This window comes from Babylonia areolata, chromosome 20, assembly GCF_041734735.1.
Source record: "Babylonia areolata isolate BAREFJ2019XMU chromosome 20, ASM4173473v1, whole genome shotgun sequence".
NCBI classification, from domain to species: Eukaryota; Metazoa; Mollusca; class Gastropoda; order Neogastropoda; family Buccinidae; genus Babylonia; species Babylonia areolata.
This window is the reverse complement of record NC_134895.1, coordinates 54,347,247-54,368,517: the sequence shown is the minus strand read 5'-3', so window position 1 is coordinate 54,368,517 and position 21,271 is coordinate 54,347,247. Positions and strand designations below refer to the sequence as shown.

Sequence of the window (21,271 nt, the reverse complement as noted above, 5' to 3'; positions counted from 1 at the left end):
TGTTAAAGGATATTGAATGAGAGAGAATGAACCTATCCCTGTCTTTTTGTGCAGATGCCAGTGAGGGGATTGCCATTGAGAGGGCCCCCTGTCCAGCACCGTCAGTCTCCAGTTGCTGCCAGCATTGCTAAGAATCGGCAGGTTGTCTCTCTGCCCTCACAACGACCCAAGGTCTCCTCGACTGTCACACAAACGACAGAGGAGAGAAGCAGTGTGGTCCTTGAGGAAGATGAGGTGTGTAAGAGTATCCAGAATTCAACAAACCATATTGTGTTGTTTCAGGTTGTCTTGTCAGGTTTTATACAGGAATTAGAGTCTTGAAAATACTGTCGACTGCTTGCCTTTTGTACTTCATCAGTATCTTGTAATTCTTGTTTGAGAAATTCAGCTTGCTTCACATTAAATTTGAGAAATATTTGTATGATTCACTTTCACTGTTGACTGGTGAGGGCAAAAATTGTGGGGTTTAGTATTTGAATAGCTTTGTTCTTTATATGTTTTCAGAAGAGTTGCTCTGTAAATGGTTATACATGACTGCACTAGTGGAAGAAGTTGACTAGACCCAGATAGTTGATGTTACAAATAGTTTATGTGTCAGGATGAAGACACGCAGGAGCAGAAGAGGAATGATGTGCCACAGAAGGCGGAGTTCCCAGAGCCTGCTCCATCCAGAACCAGTGGCAAGATGAAGCATCAGAAATCTTACGATACCCGTGGCCGCAACAGACACCCAAGCAGGGAGGAAGACAATGTGAGTGCTTTGTATGTATATGAGTGTGGGGGTGTCATGGGTGCTTTCACTTATAAATTAGTATCCTGGCGTTAAAATTCTGATGGTAATCTGGCTTGGTTTCTTTTTCTAAATGATGAATAGGTCATGTTTTATTTCTCAAGTATTTTTTTTTTTTCTAGGATGTCTTGCCTTGTGGAAGACTTGGACATAATGCAGTTTCCGGCTCAAATGTTTTTTCAGAGTTGGCAGGACCTGTGTGTGTGTGTAGCCACCCCACAATGATTGCTTTGGATCTGTGTCAATGCAGGTGGCAGAGTTGCCCAATCTGCGTACAGACTTCACGCTGCCTATCGGTTCCATGCCAGCCTTCAACCTGGGGTTCCCAGCCTTCACCACTAGTCCCCTGGCTGCCTCTGGCTCTGCCTCCTCTGCACCAAAAGCAGCATCAGGAATGTCAGGGTCTGGAGCTACCACTGTTGAGGCCTCAGTCAAGTCAGACCAAAGCCCAGCAAAACTGCAGTTCACGTTTTCCTCTCCCATACACAAGTCGGCCCCTGGACCGGCACAGCCTTCCTCATCTCCTGCCACTGTAAGTTACAGTGCATGTGTTTGTGTGCCAGGTGTCTATATTTTTTCAATTTTTACTGTGTACTATTTCAGCATGTTTTCTATACTTGTGCCCTGGACTTCTTCAGACATTTGAAATCAGAGGGAGAGTAGGATTTCTAGAAATTGCCTTTCAAAAGACATAATCAGAGCTGGTGTGAAAAAACATTCCGGTTGGTTGTGATACATTCACACAATTTTGAACAAAATTAGAATTCCAAGATTTTATTAACCTTTGACCCCCATTCTGGCATTGAGGATTTCAGAAAACATACTTCAAGAATACTAGATTAACACACCATTTGCATCAAGTAAGGTAAAATATGGGTTAGATTCCTTCTGCATGAAAGTATTTTGTGCAACATTGCAACTCTTCATGAATTTAAAACTTAGAGAACCTGTTTACGTGCAGAAAATAATTTACTAAAATGAAAATACAGACCTTGGACATGCATATTTATCAAGCAACAGTCTTTTAGCAGTATCAGAAAAATATGGACTCTCCATAATTAAATGAAATTCATCTCCAACAGTATTCATGTCATATTTTTTACAGATACAATAGTCATAGCAATTCCATCTTTCTGCCCTGTTTCAATTGGTAATCAATGATTATCACATTTGAATTTGATAAACAAAATTATGTTTGTAATGGGCCATTGACCGATATATTTTTCTCAGAAATTCCATTTTTATAGTGCGATGAAACATTTGTACTTGATTGTAATGATTCCATCCATATCTTTTCAAAATTATCCTTCTAAGCAGTAATGACATTGCGACATAAATAACCTGCGTTTGAAAATAGCTGTGATTCCCAGACACTGTGAAACCCCATATAAAAATTTAGAGCATAGTAGGAATCCATTCTCATCCTTAAAATTATGTTAACAAATTATATTATGTGCTGTACGTTTTTTGAAGATATTTTTTTCTGATTCACCAGACATGAGAGAAGTCGAAAACCTAATTTGTCTCCATTTAATTTTGACTAAAGTGGGTATGTTCCAGTTCCATTGAATATCAAGTTGCTTCATGCATAATTCCTTTTCTGACACCAAGACGATGCACCAGTATCTACATCTGACATTGGAACATGTGAAACATGTAATTTGAAAGAAAAAGGGTATATATCTCTGTGTTTACAAATAATAGTTGTGTTCAGACGTTTAGACCATATTGGAAACAAGACATTTTTCAGACTGTCAGTGTATACAAGTGCTCAAGTCCGTGTGTGAGAGGGACTGAGTGGGAGTGAAGATGGGTTTAACTCGCTCGGGACAGCAAGTTTTCTCCCTTGCTTTTCCCCACAGACAGTCCATTGTAAGGGTGTGGGGAAAAAAATTACAAAAAATACAAAATACAGACTAAGAAAATAAACTTTCAGAAGTAGTTTATTACGTGTTGGGTTGTTACATAATTATAAAACAAAAAAATTCAAATTTCTCATCTTATTTTTACAGTTTTGCCATTGCGTAGAAAATAATGTCAATTTTTTGCACCCTGAATCACCACACCCATGCTCGCTTTCTGCACTTAATTCACTTTCTTCTTTATCATCATCCACCTCTTCGATGTCCGACCCTTCAGTTTGTAGCATTTCAAGTACTTTAGCAATACTAAAACATTGCCGTCGCTGCTTTGTTCGCTCTGCAACATTTTGAGAAGAACCTGCTTCAGATGCCATTTGCTAACAGGTTGCCATGTGAGCAGGCAACTGGTCAGTGACTTTGTCAGTGTGTGTGTGAGACAGGCCACACATGACAGGCTGGCCAGTGATACCATTCGGTTGTGGAGTGAACCAGAATAGCCCACTCTTCTGGCTAATCACAGAATCACGTGTACAGCGTGTGATGGATTTTTAGTTTTGGAAAATGCTATTCTGTTCTGTCATCCGAATCCAAATACATTTTATGTAGGAATGCTTGTGCATTCCATCGTCCAGAGAGAGTTAACATTAAGTGGAATTGGTATGATTGTATTCTCAAAGTTGTTTCAGGCTAAATAAAGTTTCCTGCTTGTAGACCTGTGTTGGATAACTTCTGGGGAATAAAACAGATTCTCCCAGCCACTCATTCTGTGTCTTGTGTCTCTGTCTCTCTCTCCGTTGAAACTGCAAATGTTTCTCATGTTGACAGGATTTCCGGTTCAGCAGTCCCCTCAAAGTGTCTGACAGCATGTCGGCTGACCAGCAGTCAACCTCAGCAGTGACCAGCGGTTTCAGCTTTGGGTCCTCGGCTCAGAATACTGTGTCAGCGTGGGGCTCCACCGAGGCCAAGCCTAAGTCAGGGACTGCCGGTATGTGAGCTGCTTGTTTCATCTTGACACCGTCAGCCTTGAGTTGAATAGGGGAGGTGCTGTAATCAACAGAAAACAGGGGGGAAGTGTGACCTTAAGTCAGAAGTTCTTCTGATTGTTACTGATTGAGTGAGGTATGTAGAAGGTTCACTTGTATATCTAACCAGTTGTTGGAAAAGTTTTAAACAAGAGTATATAGTCTCCCTGTTTGTTGAGCATAGTGTGCTTCAGTGTGTAACTGTTTGTACTTAAATGTTTTGTTTTTTCAGAAACTGACACTTTTGTGAACATAAAATTCTGCATGACAATGGACATTGAATCGATTGATAAAGAGGTCTTATAAGTTTGTATGATGTTTAGACTAGTGGCCATATCTGTTTTTGTGCAAGAATACACATGAATGACAGAAAGTCATGGATTTTTATGTTAAAGTTCTGATATGTTTGCCATGTAAATTTTACTTTCCCCCCTTCCCCTTTAAGGATTAAGGGTATATGTGCAACTATGAGCATTGTTAACCAAGACCATTTTGAGAAAGCTTGGAAAAGTCTTGTGTCAGCTATTTGACATGAGTGTAATCAGAGCTGATGTTTGCAGGGAATTCCTTGTCCAGCCCTATGGGTGGCTTTGGTAAGGTGACCTCCCCTGTGAGCTCTGGTGTCAGCGCAACAAGCTCCTCTGTGGCGGCAACACCTTCCTTTGGTGGTCCTCTGAAGGTTGCCTCTTCACTGAAGTCTGGCAGTGTTATGGACGTTTTAGGCAAAAGCCCCATGGGCTCCACCTCTCTTGGTGTTAAAGCCTCCAGTGACCTGAAGCAGGGCAGTGTGATGGATGTGCTGGGAGGGAAGAATGACTGGAAGACAGGTGCAGCATCAGCATCTCCCTTGAAGCCAGCAGCAGAACTGAAACCAGGCAGTGTCATGGACATCCTGGGCAAACAGTGTAAGTCTGTTGTTACTAATGGTGCCACTTCCCTCCCTCTCATCATATTTAGACTGGAAGTTTGATTTGAGACTTTATGACAGGGTTGTACTCCTATGCTTTCTAAGTATTATATAACAATTTTATTATGGTTTGTCATGTCTGCCAAGCCTGCATGTTACAAGTGCTGGTAGTATTGGCGAGAAAATCAGCAAGTCATGAGACACATCATGATGACAATTGACTGTTTGGATCAGGTGGTCATTTTCACCTGACAGTTAATGATGAAAATCTCAAGTGATCAGAATGCTAGCATCTACACCATGCAGCTGGAAGTGGGAAAATCTGGACCTGCAGTCTAACATCTTTTATCTTGTATTTGATTGTCTGATCTGTTGAAATCAGATATTATTTACAAACATCTGCGAAGTGATGATTATAGTTAATGATTTGCTTTTAACACTTTTGTGGTTTTGAAGTACCTTTCTGACTTGCAACTGAGGGAATAGTTCAATTTTGAATCAGTTGCTAAATGAAAGAAAAGTGAAATATCACTATGATACATTGAACAAAACCTGATGTTCCGATGTTCACCTTGTGCTTGGCATGTCTGTTGCTTCCTCAGCAGCCTCCTCCAGTGGCAGTGACAGTCTGATGAATAAGTTTGCCCCTCCTGGGGGCAGCTGGGAATGTGAAGTCTGCATGATACAGAACACCTCTGATGCCAGCAAGTGTGTGGCCTGTAGCTCCTCCAAACCCAGACAGTCGAGCAAAGGTAGGTCGGCCAGACTACACTGTATTTGCTTGTTTGTTAAATGTTTAAACACAGCTGTGTATTTCTATGGTCTTCTTTTCTGCTACAATTGTGTGTTACCACAAAAGTGAATGATTTGGAATCATGTAGTATTTAAGAAAGAATAATTTTACAGTACATGGGAAGTGATTGATTTGGAATGCTGTTGTGTTAAAGGGAGTGAGGAGTAGACAACATGAAGATTTAGTTTACACTCTGCTGTTAGATAAGATCATAGTGAAGAACAATGAAGATAATTCAGTGTGGAGGCTGTGAAATAGCCTCCAGGCATTCCTCTTCATAATTGTTGGTGTAGGGTATCAGTATGCTGTAAGCTTCATTTTTTTTTTTCAAATGTCTGATGGCTGTGTAATGGGGAATCTGGATGAGCACTGTCGGAGTGATGCCACTGAAACAGTGGGAAGCAAGAGAAAAAAAAAAGTCTGTTTGTGTTTGCTGCCAGTGTGCGGGACAAGCTCTTCCAAGCCATCAGTGAGCAACAGCAACAGCCTGTTTGCCCAGTTTGCTCCCCCTGCGGGAAGCTGGGAGTGTGAAGCCTGCATGGTGCAGAACAAAGCTGATGTGGACAAGTGTGTGGCATGCCAGACTCGCAAACCTGGGCCTGGTGAGTGCTCCACTTTTCTCTTTGACTTGTTTGTCTTTCTTTCCTTTCTTCTCTCTCATGTCTTGTCTTTATGTTTCTTTCCTTTCCCTCTCTCTTCTGTGACGTTCTGTGGGTTCTCATTGCTTGGTTAGTTGGACTTGGAGGTGGGGGATCCCTTTCTTCCCCCCTGGCAGATGAGACCTGCCGACTGCTTCTCTTGAAGCGTTTGCATATTACATCAAGCTTCAGGGTGCTATGCTCAGTATAGAATGCTGAGCTAAAGTAGCAAAAGTGAATTATTGATTGAAAATAATAGAAACAAAAAATGAAATTATAGATACCTGTTGTGAACTGGCATGAAGGGGGGTGATCAGCTAATGAAGTTACTGGCACATGATTATCAGCCAGTGAAAGTTTTTGTTTCATTTTTCTCCATTTCCACTTCTCAGAATGCTATCCCTCAACTTTGATGTTTCACCTGGCTGACTTTTATTAAAAACATTAAAAACATGGCTGTGCGGAGGAACTTGAAATGAGCAGGATGGGAGAAGCACCGCAGAAACAGAGCACATGATGATGCAGCTCGGGGGAAATAAATTGGTTTCTGTTTGCTGCCAGTGTGCGGGACAAGCTCTTCCAAGCCATCAGTGAGCAGCAGCAACAGCCTGTTTGCCCAGTTTGCCCCCCCTGCAGGAAGCTGGGAGTGTGAAGCCTGCATGGTGCAGAACAAAGCTGATGTGGACAAGTGTGTGGCATGCCAGACTCGCAAACCTGGGCCTGGTGAGTGCTCCACTTTTGTTTGACTTGTTTTTCTTCCTTTGTTTGCTCTCTTGTCTTGTCTTCTTTTTTTTCTTTTTTTCTTCCTTTTTTTTCTCTGTAGTGTTTTGTGGGTTCTCATTTCGTGATCAGTGCATGAGGGTATGTACAGGTATCGCATCTGCCCCCCTTTTTTTCTAGCAGATGTGCAGTGTGTGTGGAGACCTGCCAACTGTCACGTATTGAGTGTAGTATGCTACTTCCAGATTCAAATGTTACTCTTGATAGTAAAATGCTATGCTGCAATTAACCTTTGTCTTTGAACTCTACCTATTCTGTGCTGTTTGTCTTGTAGACTAAGCAAAATGGTCTGTTTCGTCCAGCATCTTGCTTTCATGTCAGTTTATGTTGCTTTTGTTGTGAAATACCCAAGGCATAAAGCAGTGATAATGCCAGAAAAGGTTAAAACGTCATTTAATTACACATACTAACCGTGACCCACCAGTGCAGACTCCGGCAGGGGTCTGAGATTCCTGCCGGAATTTTTAGATGTGATAGCAGCAGTTGCCTGCATGTTACTTAACCAGGAGTATGATTTGTAATATTTCTATTGATGTTTATAACAAACCTATATGATTTCATGCTGTATGGAGATTTGATTTATTATCGAAATATTTTTTGCAGTTTTCACCAAGCTGGTTTCTGTGTAGGGTGTGAGACAAGCATTTTGGAGTTTTTGTTGTGAACTGTATCAGCGGGAAAGTCATTATGAAGGTGGGAAAGTCGTATCAATAGATACTGTCAAATTTAGTATGGATAGATACTGTAAAGTTTGTTAAAGTTTGGATGGTTAAATTACATGCTGCTGGATGTTGGCTACCTTGAATGGAGACATTACTATTTCAAGCACACATCTCTCGGTTTGACAAAAACTTATGTGGCAGTGAGCTCATGAACACTACAAATACCCTTGTATGCTCAGGCATGCAAGATGAACTTTTAAAATATGTAAGTGCATGTCCTGTTAATAGGTTGCCTGTCCATAATTTTCGTTCACTGTACGTTTAAAAATTTATTATATTATTTATTTATTTATTTAATTTTTGCTGCCCCATCATCTGCACCGTTTCAGTGGCATGACTCCCACGCTGCTCATTTAGATCCTCCCATACACGGCCACACCCAGGTTCATCCGTCACAGTTCCAGCATCAGCAGTCTGCAGGGAACCATTGATGTTAGGTCGCCAGGTGGCCACACACCAGAGGAGACCCTGCACTGCTGCTGAGTCACTTCGGTGGTGTTCAGTGGTGCCTGTTCTGATTTAACGTACTTAGGACAGTACCTACTAAGCCCCCTACTAACGACAGTAATGGCTTAGTCGCAGAGCCAGACTGAGTGAGCGTCCCTCCCAGAGTGGAGACCGCCACCACATCCCCCTAACAGCAGCTCCCCATGAATCTGCCGACACTGAAGACATTGACAGGACTCACCCCAAGCAGGGAAGTGGAGAGGTATTGAAACTTAGGTCACCATGAGAGCAGGACATGAAAGGCCACAGACTTTGAGACTGTTTTGTTTACATTGATGATGATGGAGGAGGATGACGATAACAGTGTTGCTGTGGAGGTCCATTTTGGTTTGGGACTGCGTGACAAGGCTGTACTCTACGCTTTCTGTCATAATGATATCCCAGCATTAACCAGGCCCGAGAGATACAGACACTTGCAGTGTTGGTCAGGTAAATGGAGCAACACCCAAAGACGTATCCGTGAAGTGGATGACACTTGATTGTGTGGTCCCAGTCTCCCCATTTAAGCCCATAGCATACTCAACTCTGGGTAGGAGCTGGCCACGGGCCAAAAAATCCACCTACGCTGGGATTCGAATCTGCGTGCTCCCAGCCATCAGTCCGTGATGCTAACCACTTCGCCATGGTGACTGGTATTTACTGTACATATTTTGTCAATGCTCATGTTGTCCTTGGTGCAGTGTCCGCTGCGCTGAAGTCGTCTACCAGCAGTGGGGACAGCCTGTTTGCCAAGTTTGTCCCTGAGGCAGGCACCTGGGACTGTGACGCCTGTATGCTGCAGAACAAACCCGGGGTGACCAAGTGTGTGGCCTGTGACACCCTCAAACCAGGAGCCAGTGAGTCTTATATTTTTTTATGTGATATAGATTTTTTTTTTTCTTCTTCAAAAGTTGGTTTTTCTTTTCAGTGTGTTATGTTTTTTCACGCACATGTCACTTCATGTTACTTTGCAACAAAATGGAAAACCCTGTCCTGTTCCCAATCCCTGATCAAGGGGTTAATTAAATGATGAAGCCCCCTGAAAACGGAGCATGGCTGCCCACATGGCGAGTAAGAACGGTCATACACGTAAAAGCCCACTTGTGTACATATGAGTGAACGTGGGAGTTGCAGCCCACAAAGGCAGAAGAAGAAGAAGAAATGGTAAGATTTTCCAAGAGATATTGGCATATCTTCTGACTGAATTTTTATTATTATTATTTTTTTTTAATGATCTTTGTTGAATATGACTGAAGTAACTCAGCAGCAGTGCATGGTTTCCTCTAGTGTGGGTCCTCCTGATGACCCAGCATTGATAGCAGTATGCTGCTGGGACTGTGGCAGATAACTCACTTTTATGGGGAATTCTGCAAAGAGCTGCATGGCAGTTAAGCCACTGGAGCAGCATAGATGATGGGAGGGGGGACTCCCCCCCTTAAAAAACCTGTTTTATAGTCCTTTCTCAGCAGTTTACTTGAGATTTGTGGATGTCAAATAATATGAAGAAAACAAGAGGGAGAGCAGTACAGAGATATGCCGTGGTTTACATCATTGATTGTACATACTTTTTCAGCTGCCCCCTTAGCATCGACCAGTGGTCAGTCTGACAGCTTGATGGCCAAGTTCAAGAGGCCAACAGGGGATTGGGACTGTGACGTGTGTCTGGTGCAGAACACGGCTGCTCACACCAAGTGTGCTGCCTGCCAGAGTCCTCGGCCTGGTGCCATGGCTGCAGGTAGGTTAGCTGGACATGGTGATGGGGTTAGGCAGGGAAGGGGAGGTAAGCTGGCATGGGAGAGAGGGAGTGTCTTCTTTGACTGCTTTACCCTGAACTCTGTACAGTAGGGAGTCGTCGGTGTGCCACACGTAAGAACTGTTAACCAGATTCCTAAAGGTCTGTTGATTGTGTGTCAAAATGGGATGTGTCTCAGTTGTGTGTCAAAGCCGGATGTGTGTCCGCAAATGATATTCCTGTCCTTTCTGCAGTCCATTGGGTTTTTTATGTCTGCCCACCCCTCTCCCTCCCTCATCAGTTCCTTGGAGCATTGATTTTAGTAAGACCATTGGATCATGTTTCAAGGTCATGGATATACATAATTTTCTTTTCTTTAACTGTAGAAGAGAGAGTATGAAAGGTGTTTTGGTGCAACAGAACAAACCCTGTCAGTTACTGGTTTGGTATGAGCAGTTTTGGGTAACTGTATACTTTTTAGGATTTAAAAAAAAAAAGAAGAAAAAATTGTAGCTCGTGTGGCATGGATGATATGTTTTTCTGAATTTGTATTGAATATCTTTGCCATGATCTCGTCATTTCCAGAATATGATCCAACAGTTAAGAAGTTAGACCCATGATATACCAGGCATATCATTTTGAATCTGATGTCTCTGCCTTCCAATTCTGAGTTGGTTGTTTCCAAATTTTTATTTCTGTTTGTCTGCAATCTTTTTTCCTCGCGTTCCTTGAGGTCTGCCCCCCCCCCCCCCCCCCCCCCCTGAGTGTGTGTTTTTTCATCACTACCACTGTCCTTATGTGCATGGGTGCAACTCTTCCGTCATGAGACGGATTTCAGTCTTTAGGTGGTTTTTTTTTTTTTTTTGGTCATAAACAGAATGTCTGTTTTCTTGGGGGGGGGGTGCCTACCCGTTCATGTAATCAAAGAGAGCAATGCGTGACTGACTGAGGCCAGGTTGCATCTGTGTGTGTGAGACTAAAGTTTTAAGGACAGCAAAGTTTGAAAGGCATGTCCAGTTTTCTGTGTTTTGAAAGAGATCTGTGCTTTTGCTGTGCAGACCCTTGTTTGATATGGTGTGGAGTGGGGGTGGGGGTTGTGCTGGAAGTGCTGATAGCATTTTCCTTGCCATAAGCAGAAAGTTGTACTCTGCAGTTTGTGCCTTTGACCTTGTTGCATTTTCACTGATCTTGACCAGTTGTGGGTGGGAAAAAAAACCTAGTGACCTTGCGGGTTGGTTGTGGAGCCACAACATTTTTTTTTTTTTCCTGAGAATGCTTTAAAAAAAAAAATGTTTTGAAAGAGTTGAAGTTTAACTCCAAGGTAGGTGTTGTTGCTGATACAGTTGTGTGGTGTGCAGGCACAGAGCCTCCTGCAGCCCCAGCCCCGGCCATCAAACTGGCCCCAGGCGGGGGTTTGACCTTCACCTTGCCCTCTACCCCCTCCTCCTCCTCCCCTTCCCCTTTCCTGGCGGGCAGTTCCACCAGCACACAGCCCTCGACAGGAGGTTTCAAATTTCCAGCGACGTCATCCACCTCCTCTACTTCCTCAGCAACTGGAGGGTTCCAGTTTGGATCATCGTCTGGGTCCACAGCGCCCTCTACCACAGGAGGCTTCAATTTTGGTCAGCATGATACCTCTAACAGTGCCTCCACCCTCTCCTCTACAGGCTTTACCTTTGGAGTGAAAGACTCTACTGCTGCCTCTGCCACTTCATCGTCTGTTTGTAAAACTGTGTCACCTGCCAGCTCCAGCTTTCAGTTTGGCATGTCGTCCAGTTCAGCAGTCAGTGCTGGTAGTGGGTTTACATTCGGGAGCTCTACTGCCGCCACCACTACCTCTTCTTCCTCAGCCACCTGTGTGACGACCTCAGCGTTTGCTCTGGGATCCACCACAGGGACTGGAGGGTTTCAGTTTGGGGCTGCGGCTCAGACCCAGACAGCAGACACGAAAAATGAGGCCAGCAAATTGACTACAAGTGAAAGTGTGAGTAGGACGGAGGGCTTGACCTTCAGCCCAGTGTTTGGTGCCGGGAAACCTAGTAACAGTTTTCCTCTGGGTGCGGCTCCGTCTGTGGTGTCAGGCAGTGTAAGCTCATTGACTACGGGGGGCTTTCAGTTTCAGGGGCCCACCAGCAGCGGTAAAGACAGCACCCCTTCACCGTTCCTCGCTTCTCCCACTGTGTCAGCCAGTGAGACCCCAAAAACAAACAATGGCAGTGCAGCAAGCAAGTCTTCTTCCCTGCCTGGTGGGTTCAGTTTCTCTGTTCCTGCCAAGCCCACCTCTAATGCTGCACCTAAATCTGGACTGTTCGCCTCTGCTGAAACGGATTCATCGAAGAATGGAGTCACCAGCACAACACCCAGTTCTTCTGCTTCCCAAGGATTTATGTTTGGTGCTGCCAGTTCCGGCAGCAGCCTTCCGACCAATTTATTCAGTTCTGTGCCTCAGCTCAGCAGTGCCAGCTTCCCAGCTTCCAAACTGCCAGTGAATGGGGAAGTTGAGGCTCAAGCACCATTTTCCTTTGGACAGCCGTCAGTCCCGGCATCGTCAGCCACTGGGGGCTTTATTTTTGGAGCACCTGTAGGGGGCAAAGACAGCGGCAGCACAAGCAACTCCTTGACACAGGCCAAGTCCTTCAGCTTCGGGGGAACTGATACAGCTACTGTCAGCAAATCTACCACCGAGAAGCGTCACCTTGATAATGGTAAATTGGTTTCTTGTAATGTGTACGAGTGTACTGTATCAGAATATTAAATGTATTGAGTGATAGGTTGGATTGTGACTGACTGCTTTTCACTTCTTTTTAGAATATTTTTATCTAGTATGGCTGATTGGCACCTGAGATGACTTAAATACTTTGCTGTCAAATTAGCTTTGGGAGCTATGAGTTTCTAATAGATTGGTTGGTTTGGGGAGTTGGGGGGGGGGTTAGATATTTTTGTTCTTGCATTCTACAGAACTTAAAAAGTGTAAGGAAAATCCAGTTTCATCCCTTCCTCCATTCTACCACTCCCCCTTTCACACTCTCTCTCTCTCTCTCTCTCTCTCTCTCTCTCTCTCTCTCTCTCTCTCTCGCAGTCAAGTCAGTCAGTCAGTCAAAAAACAAGGATATTCTGATCTATACTATAGAATTAGAAACTAGATATCTGTAATACTTTTTCTTTATTTCTGACATGGTTCAGAGTTTAGGTGTGGTTCTGCACACTGTTAGTCTACATGTTCATCACAGAATCACGGGTCATTGCTTACCCCTCACCCCTCCTTACATAAAGGTTATTTCATGTGCATTTTGAGTTTTGACCATCAAATTATTGGGTATGTGAAACAGATTGAATTGTGTGAGGCAGTATATATGGGGAGATGCTAGTGTTTGCTGAGGAAAGACCACTTCTAGCATTTAATTACATAACACAGCAGTCATTGCTAATGTTTATTTGGTAATTCTGAACCACTGATTGTTGCTGACTGTTATTGATTATAAAGTTTCATCTTACAATACAAATTACAATTAATAAAAACAAAAAGTTGAAACAAGCAAAGCAGTACAGCTGAAAGAGACACTAAAAGATCTATTTTGTAACTGTCATTAGACTTAGTGTTGAGTCTAGTATCACTGTTTCAGGCAGTTGTTTTCCTCTGCTTTCTGGAAATCCAAACTCTCACATTTGCTATCTCTTGGTTTTCAGAAAATCCCTTCATGTCAGCATAATGTGCAGACCTGCTTGTGTCTATCTTAATACCCTTCATTTGTATGCAGGCATAAGACCAAATGATAAAATGTAAAGATCCGGTTATCTGTCATTCTGTGTCAGTATAAGGAGGGATAATATGGAAATAAGAATATGCATACTGCCATAAATAAGTTGTGGTAACTGGTGTCCATGTCAGTGCAAGTTGGATTATGGAAATAAGAATATGCATTCTGCTATAAATATGTTGTGGTAACTGGTGTCCACGTTTGTGCAAGTTGGATTATGGAAATAAGAATATACAACAAAAATGAAGTATAGCTGATAAGTTAAATATACAACTATTGGGGGAGGGGGGGGAATGTGCCCCTATCTTGCCAGCTCTTGATTTTGTTGAAAGAGCCACTCTGTATATGTCCAACAGAAGTTGCCTGTCAGTGCTGAAGAATATCTCTCAAATTTAGACTGTCCAGGTGATTGGTTTTCAGAAGGGAGGAAACTGCACTTATTCTGAACAGTCATTTATCTTTTAATCTGCAGGAGCTTCAAGTTTAATAGCAGTGTGGTCAGTGATGCAGAGAATGTGGGTTTTTTTTTTGTTTTTGTTTTTTCAAGTGAAAATGCCTGGTGCATTGAAGCCAACGTAGGCTGAGGAAAGCAAAAAAAAAAATTAAAAAAAATGGCGCTGTATTCCGCTGGAGTTTATAATAGACAAGAGACAATTTATTTTCAGCCTCAAGGTGGTGTCAAAGCATGCACTGATCTATGTATGCTCAACCATGACTGCTTATTTAGAAAAATTGTACTGAGTAATGATGGCTTCTTGTAAATGTAGCTCATTTTTGTTTCCTGGCCAGTATAAGTTTTTAGAATGTTTGTCTGCTTGATATCAAACTGCGGAGGAACTACAGTAACAAATATTTTGGTGTTCGGAACTGCATTAGTAATCACTAATTGTTTTGCAGGACTCCAATAAGAAAAACCTACTGAAGCCAGGAGGCCTTTTGGCCTGACAGGCTTTCAGAAGAGAAAAATCAGTGTAAAGTGACTGGCTTGCTGCTACATCAATGAGTCCTTTCAAATTTGTCTGTGCCCATGGCCAGTGACCATCTTCAAACTGAACCCTGATAGTCTGTACTGTACGTAGCCATCAGCCAGTTTGTTGAGAAATTCCTGCAGTGAGCTCGTGTTTGTTTGACAGACATTGGACAGTCTGATGCGAAAAAGCGTCCAGGCCTAACTGGGCTATCATCCACTGGTGGCAATGAAGGATTCAAGTTTGGCAACCCCACTGCTGGTGCTGGGACAGACCTATTCAAGTTCTCTCAGACGTCTCAGGGTAAGTCCAGAAGTCCTTTGATTGTTTTATATATTTATTATCAGGATTGCAGTGTCACTTTTGATCTTCCATGTGTTCCTTCTTGACGTACTTGTGGATGCAGCAGAGCTTGAATCTGTGCATCCAGTCCTTATAGACCATGGATTTACTGTAGTGTTTCAGTAAATGTACAGAGCTGTACTTGAGGAGCTCTGAATACTGTATTGAAATAGGGTGCTCATCGGAGAATTAGGACCCTTATTCAGATACAAGTTTTTGATTTGATCACAGTCATCAAACAGCTGGAAATTTTTGAAGGCAAAGACAGAGAGAGAGAATTGTAAAACAAGAAAGAAGTACGGTTACTCTTGGTGAGACAAAAGGCACACTCCTTCAAACTTGCTGCTGAGTGCTTTCCATCAACTTGGTACAGGATGAAGTGAATAAAAAAAGAAAAGAAAAAAAAAAGAAAAGAAAGAAAAAGAAATGAACCCTAAGAGGGGTGGACGTGAAGGAGATCTGTGTTAATCCAACACAATCAGTTAGTGATTTTACTACAAGTCAAACTAAAGAAAGGAACGGGGGGAAATAGGTGTTGGGGGGTACACAGAGAAATAAAGTCAGAGATATTCTGAAGAGATACCTGGTTTTATCTACGTGTGTCTCTACCTGTATGCAAGTTCAATGGAAGCACCAGATGCCTGTGGTTTGTGTATGTGTGTTCTTTCACCAAGAGTAACAGGACTTGCCAGTTGTTGAGTAAGGAAGTGGATGTGGTGACAGGGTCCCAGGACAAAGGTGCCAGCCTGTCAGCTTTTGGGGGCCAGGCCGCTGGCTTTGGCGCCAGCATGCAGGGTGGCTTCAGCTTCCCCAACGCTGCCAGCAGCACAGGGGTACAACAGGCAGGCTCTGTCTTTGGGGCAGGGGCTGGCACTGGCACTGGGCAGTTCTCCTTTGGCCTGGCCGCTGGGTCCCAGAGCAACGCTGCTGCTGCCTCTCCCTTTGGGTCTGATGCCTCCTCCGCCCCAACCCAGGGTATATGGCTGAGTGTTCGATGGTTGTCTCCCTGTGCGGTGTTTGTATCATTCTGTGCCGATGCCTGTGTTGGATAGAATTTTGTCTACCATGCTGTTCTTGTATCATTCTGAGCCAACATGTGGGGATACTTTTGTTTGATAGTTGTCTCTCATGCCGTGTGTTTGTGCCAATGTGTGAGGATGCCTATGTTTGATGGTTGTCTCCCATGCTGTGTGTTTGTGCCAACGTGTGAGGATGCCTGTGTTTGATGGTTGTCTCTCATGCTGTGTGTTTGTGCCAATGTGTGAGGATGCCTGTGTTTGATAGTTGTCTCCCATGCTGTGTGTTTGTGCCAACGTGTGAGGATGCCTATGTTTGATGATTGTCTGCCATGCTGTATTTGTGTTTCTGTATGCCAAAATATGAAGATATGTGTGTTTGCCTGTGGTGTGACTTTATCACAGACTGAATCACAGTTTTCTCCTTATTGCTGAATAGCTGTTTGGCAGCACATTCTGCACTGTGTCAAACTGGTTCAAGCCATGGCCAGTAGGTTTGCTCTCATGACCACATTTTAACGCTTGTGCAGCTCTGTAATCTTCACTTTTCAGGGCATTGATATGTGGTTACTTACACAGTGTGACAGCAATGCACATTATGGCTGTGCAGCAAAGCTGTTAACGATTAATATAATTTCTGGTAGTTTTGATTGTTGAGGATGAATAGTGCTTGCACAGTTTTTGTTCCAGAATAATAATTTGCTTATAGTATATACCTTATACTGTGTTGTGCAGAATGGTTAAGATGTTTATCTGCCATTGATAATGTCCGTGAGGGTCTGAGTTTGATTCCCGTTCTCACCCTTTCTCCCAAGTTTGACTGGAAAATCAGACTGAGATCGTAGGCTTTTGGGTGAGACGACAAAAGCGAGATTCCTTTTGCAGCACACACATGGTGCACTGAAAAGAACCCATTGGGACAAGAGTGTTCTTTTGAACATTTTATATGAAATCCACTGTAATAGGTACACAAATGTAAAAGCATTTGCTCAAGGCCTGACTAGTGCTTTGGGTTATGCTGCTGTTGGGTGTCTGCCCAGCAGATTTGGTTTAGGATAGATTTCCAAACGCAGTGAAGCCACCTTAAGAAACTGGAAACTGAAGCTGATTTGGAGTGCTAAAATAGCATTAATTTGGGTCCTTGCTTGAAATGTCAGATGTTACCAGTGATGACTGTCATGAATTTGTGAGTATGGTTATTTGGATATATTATTCCATTTGTCCAAATCAGTATCAGAAAACATAAAAGCACAGTGATTTTCCCCGTCTCCATCTTCGCCCTTGCCAGTTGCAGTATTGTGAATCCTTGCAAGCTGCAGTGTTTCCTGTTCAGAGGTGGAGGGCCCGAAGAACCCCAGCAGCTGCACCAACAAAGTCAGATGATTTATTCACCATACTGAACATTTTTTGTTTGACATTACAGGCAAGAACCCAAGTTAATAGAAACCAGGCTTTACAGCCAAGAACCCTAATTAATCATAATGAAAACCAGGCTTTACAGCCATGAACCCTAATTAATGATAATGAAAACCAAGCTTTACAGCCATGAACCCTAATCAATCATAATGAAAACCAAGCTTTACAGCCATGAACCCTAATCAATCGTAATGAAAACCAAGCTTTACAGCCAAGAACCCTAATGAATCATAATGAAAACCAAGCTTTACAGCCATGAACCCTAATTAATTATAATGAAAACCAAGCTTTACAGCCATGAACCCTAATTAATCATAATGAAAACCAGGCTTTACAGCCATGAACCCTAATTAATGATAATGAAAACCAAGCTTTACAGCCATGAACCCTAATTAATCATAATGAAAACCAAGCTTTACAGCCATTAACCCTAATCAATCGTAATGAAAACCAAGCTTTACAGCCAAGAACCCTAATTAATCATAATGAAAAGCAAGCTTTACAGCCATGAACCCTAATTAATCATAATGAAAACCAAGCTTTACAGCCATGAACCCTAATCAATCGTAATGAAAACCAAGCTTTGCAGTTAAACATTGAGCAGTGTTGCAGGTTGTCCTTGGATCTTTTGTCAGAAGAGAGGGTCCTGGGGATAGTCTCAAGACAAAAACTGATGGTTTCTTATTTATTAGTATTAATTATTATTATGATTTTATTTATTTATTTATTTATTTTTTATTATAGGGTTTAACTTCAGTGGAGCAACCCAGTCATCGTTCAACTTTGGGGGAAACAGCACCAACACTTCTGCACCCTTGTTCCAATTTGGGTCCTCAGTAAGTTGACATTGTGTATTTTGGAGATGTTCAGTTGGTAAAGATGATTGTTCTTGTGTGTGTGTGAAAGATAGGAGGGAGAGAAAGAGCGCATAGGAAAACTGGTGTGCTTGATGTTGTTAACGCCATTGTTAGTGTCTGGTTCAAAAGACTATATCTAGTGACGTATGAAAACCCAGAGTTCCTTTCTCTTACTGACTGTATGTGTGCAAGCCCATGTACGATGTACTCCATGCTCTTTTTTTTTTTTTTTTTTTTTTTTTGTAGATTTTGTGGAAGCTTGTTTTTCCCTGCTATTTTTTTTCCTTGAATTTTTTTTTTCTTCTTCTGTTTATACCATGTTTGTATTTCTATCTTTTTCTCTTTTTTTCTTCTTTTTTCCTTCGTGTGAAGGCTGGATGTAAAACAGGCCATCATTAATTGATCATTTTGCTTCAGTTTCAGTAACTTTTAGCTAAGAATTCAAGTGAGTAGTTGTGATTATTTTATTCACTGTTGCCATTGTGCATGAAAAAGCATATGTGCTTTAATAATAATAATAATAATAATAATGGATACTTATATAGCACACTATCCAGAAATCTGCTCTAGGTGCTTTACAAAAACGCTTTTGATAACATAAAACATTATATCTATGTTACATACACACACCAAAATGTGACCACACACACACACACACGCGCACGCACGCACGTACGCGCACACACACACGCACGCACGCACACACACACACACACTGCATACATACATTTTAACATACATGTGTATCTAACAGCTACCCTAACAAATACGCACACATAGGCAGGCACAAACTTACATAAACACACGCACACACAATACGTGTACAATATGTGTACAATGTGCTTTATGTCATCTTCCATCCCAAAGTCTATGACTGTATGTCTGGAAAAGTTTTGGCAGAATCTTTTTCACTTCAGGGTCTGGAAAAGCCTTGGAATGTTCATAGAACTCTTGGCCAGTACCTTTCAACAGTACAATTAAAGACCCACTGAATAGACAGAAAATGAAACAAATGATTAAAATGGAACATTGATACCAGGATATCCACAAGTCTCTTTCTTAAGCTGTGTTGCAGACTTTTTTCTTTCCTTTTTAAAAAATCTATTTTGTCTTGTATTTTTTATCTGTAATTTTCAGTCTAGTCTGGAAACAATATAGAATTTTGTTTTGACCGTACCTGTGGAAACTGATACATTGGTTTGGAAAAGAAAGGAATTTTTGTTTGGTTACATCTGTTGGAGCCCAGACTGGTTACATCTTTGGGAACACAGATAATAGTCTGTAAAAGAGATGGAATTTTGTTTGGTTACATCTGTGGGAACCCAGATAATGGTCCGGAAAAGAAAGGAATTTTGTTTGGTTATGTCTGTGGGAACCCAAGTACCTATTTGTCTGGAAATGAAAGGAATTTTGTTTGACATATGTGGAAACTCAGATACTGGTGTGGAAGAGATGGAATTTTGTTTGTTTATGTCTGTGGGAACCCAGGTATTGGTCTGGAAAAGAAAGGAATTTTGTTTGGTGACATCTGTGGGAACCCTGAATTGGTCTAGAAAAGAAAGGAATTTTGTTTGGTGACATGTGTGGGAACCCTGACATGTGTGGGAACCCTGATATTGGTCTAGAAAAGAAAGGAATTTTGTTTGGTGACATCTGTGGGAACCCTGATATTGGTCTAGAAAAGAAAGGAATTTTGTTTGGTGACATGTGTGGGAACCCTGATATTGGTCTAGAAAAGAAAGGAATTTTGGTCACATGTGGGAAGCCTGGTACTGGTCTGGAAAAGAGATGGAATTTTGTTTGGTGACGTGTGGGAACCCCCTGATACTGACAAGCAGGCATGGCTGGCTGTTGCAGCAGACAGGAGAGCCGGCGCCAGCACAGCCAGCAGGGGGTGGGCTGTTTATGTTCGGCCAGACAGCGCCCTCTGCTGACAGCACGGCTCCCTCAGCTGGCTTTGGAGCCGCCCAGGCACAGGGCAACTTCAGCATTGGGTGAGTAGATCAAACAGGATAAATCATACAGATCACACTGATATAAAGTTTACCGCTGTAGGTGGGCACAAACATAATTAGATTTTGATTTTTAATAATTATTTTTCACACTTCTGGCCATGAGAAAGCACCTCACAAAGTCACAAGGCAAGAGCAAGCCAGGGTTACACAAGCACAGTATAAGGGGTCGCCAGAGGAAAGCGTACAGCGCGGTACAGTACTTGTGACTGGCTGCTGCTGCTGCACTGATGCTGTCCTATAGCTCCATTTATTGGGACACTGCGGCAGATGACAGATACCGTGCAGAAAATAAGAGAACTCTTTGGGGTCAAAAGGAAACAAACATTTTTATACTGACAGCAAAGGTGAATTTACGAAGGCATCATGGGATCATTTAGTTTGTAAGTACAATTTTGTTGACATTTTACACAATGCACAACTTGGAAATACTTTATGCTCTGCTTATTAATGTGTAGTATATAGATATCTAAATACATGTTAACCAGGTTTATTTCAATGAACATTGTTGGAGCACTGACCAGACAATTAATTCAGAAAGCATGGAAGACAGATGATGGCAAAATCAATCAGCATCATGTCTTGATGTAAAAAGAACGGCATGAAATACATATTTTTCTTCAGAAATGAACCGCTATTTGGATTCATGACTCACAAACCCTGGCACACGTCAGTCCCTATGTGCTTCTTGTTTTGCAAAATTTGATCAGAACAGCCACGTTTTACATCACACAAGTTCTGGAAAACCAAACCATACATTGATTGTGAATGAATTTCTTAAAATTAAGTTTGAAACATTTCACGTTTAGTAGTGCTTGAGATGAAGTCAAGTGTTACGTTTGAACACGGAACACATGTTCTTTGGTTGCTTTACGCAGATAATAAACTTCCTTCAGTTGTTGTTATTTTTATTTTTTATTGTTGTTTTGTTTTTGTTTTTTCTCATAGTTTTACTTTTATTACATTTTGTTTTTCTGTAATCCTACAGATCTGTTCACTGTGAGGATACACTAATCAGTTTTCTGTTGATTGATCAAATAAAAAGATACAAAGAATCTGGTGTTTTTATCAGAATTCTTCAGATAGAGGATAACTTTTTTCAAGTGATATGAATAATTCCCATTTCATAATAAGATGAGCAGTAGTACTTAAAACAGTTAAACACTGGGA

At 42.1% G+C, this 21,271-nt stretch overlaps 1 protein-coding gene across 3 annotated transcripts in view; it reads left to right on the top strand.

Annotated features, from left to right (window-relative positions):
- LOC143294737 (uncharacterized) overlaps nucleotides 1–21,271 on the top strand; it is a 43,438-nt gene that overhangs the window by 10,721 nt on the left and 11,446 nt on the right. Inside the window, exons 10-24 of one of the 3 annotated variants that reach the window (XM_076606191.1) lie at nucleotides 55–234; nucleotides 599–751; nucleotides 1,041–1,322; nucleotides 3,478–3,637; nucleotides 4,235–4,579; nucleotides 5,187–5,333; nucleotides 5,815–5,976; nucleotides 6,574–6,735; nucleotides 8,702–8,857; nucleotides 9,574–9,735; nucleotides 11,091–12,437; nucleotides 14,624–14,761; nucleotides 15,524–15,775; nucleotides 17,977–18,068; nucleotides 19,947–20,083. In XM_076606191.1, the coding sequence (XP_076462306.1) occupies nucleotides 55–234; nucleotides 599–751; nucleotides 1,041–1,322; nucleotides 3,478–3,637; nucleotides 4,235–4,579; nucleotides 5,187–5,333; nucleotides 5,815–5,976; nucleotides 6,574–6,735; nucleotides 8,702–8,857; nucleotides 9,574–9,735; nucleotides 11,091–12,437; nucleotides 14,624–14,761; nucleotides 15,524–15,775; nucleotides 17,977–18,068; nucleotides 19,947–20,083 (3,875 nt within the window). Of the gene's footprint in view, nucleotides 1–54; nucleotides 235–598; nucleotides 752–1,040; nucleotides 1,323–3,477; nucleotides 3,638–4,234; nucleotides 4,580–5,183; nucleotides 5,334–5,814; nucleotides 5,977–6,573; nucleotides 6,736–8,701; nucleotides 8,858–9,573; nucleotides 9,736–11,090; nucleotides 12,438–14,623; nucleotides 14,762–15,523; nucleotides 15,776–17,976; nucleotides 18,069–19,946; nucleotides 20,084–21,271 lie in introns of all 3 variants that reach the window. The other 2 variants (XM_076606190.1, XM_076606192.1) reach the window with 2 other exon arrangements.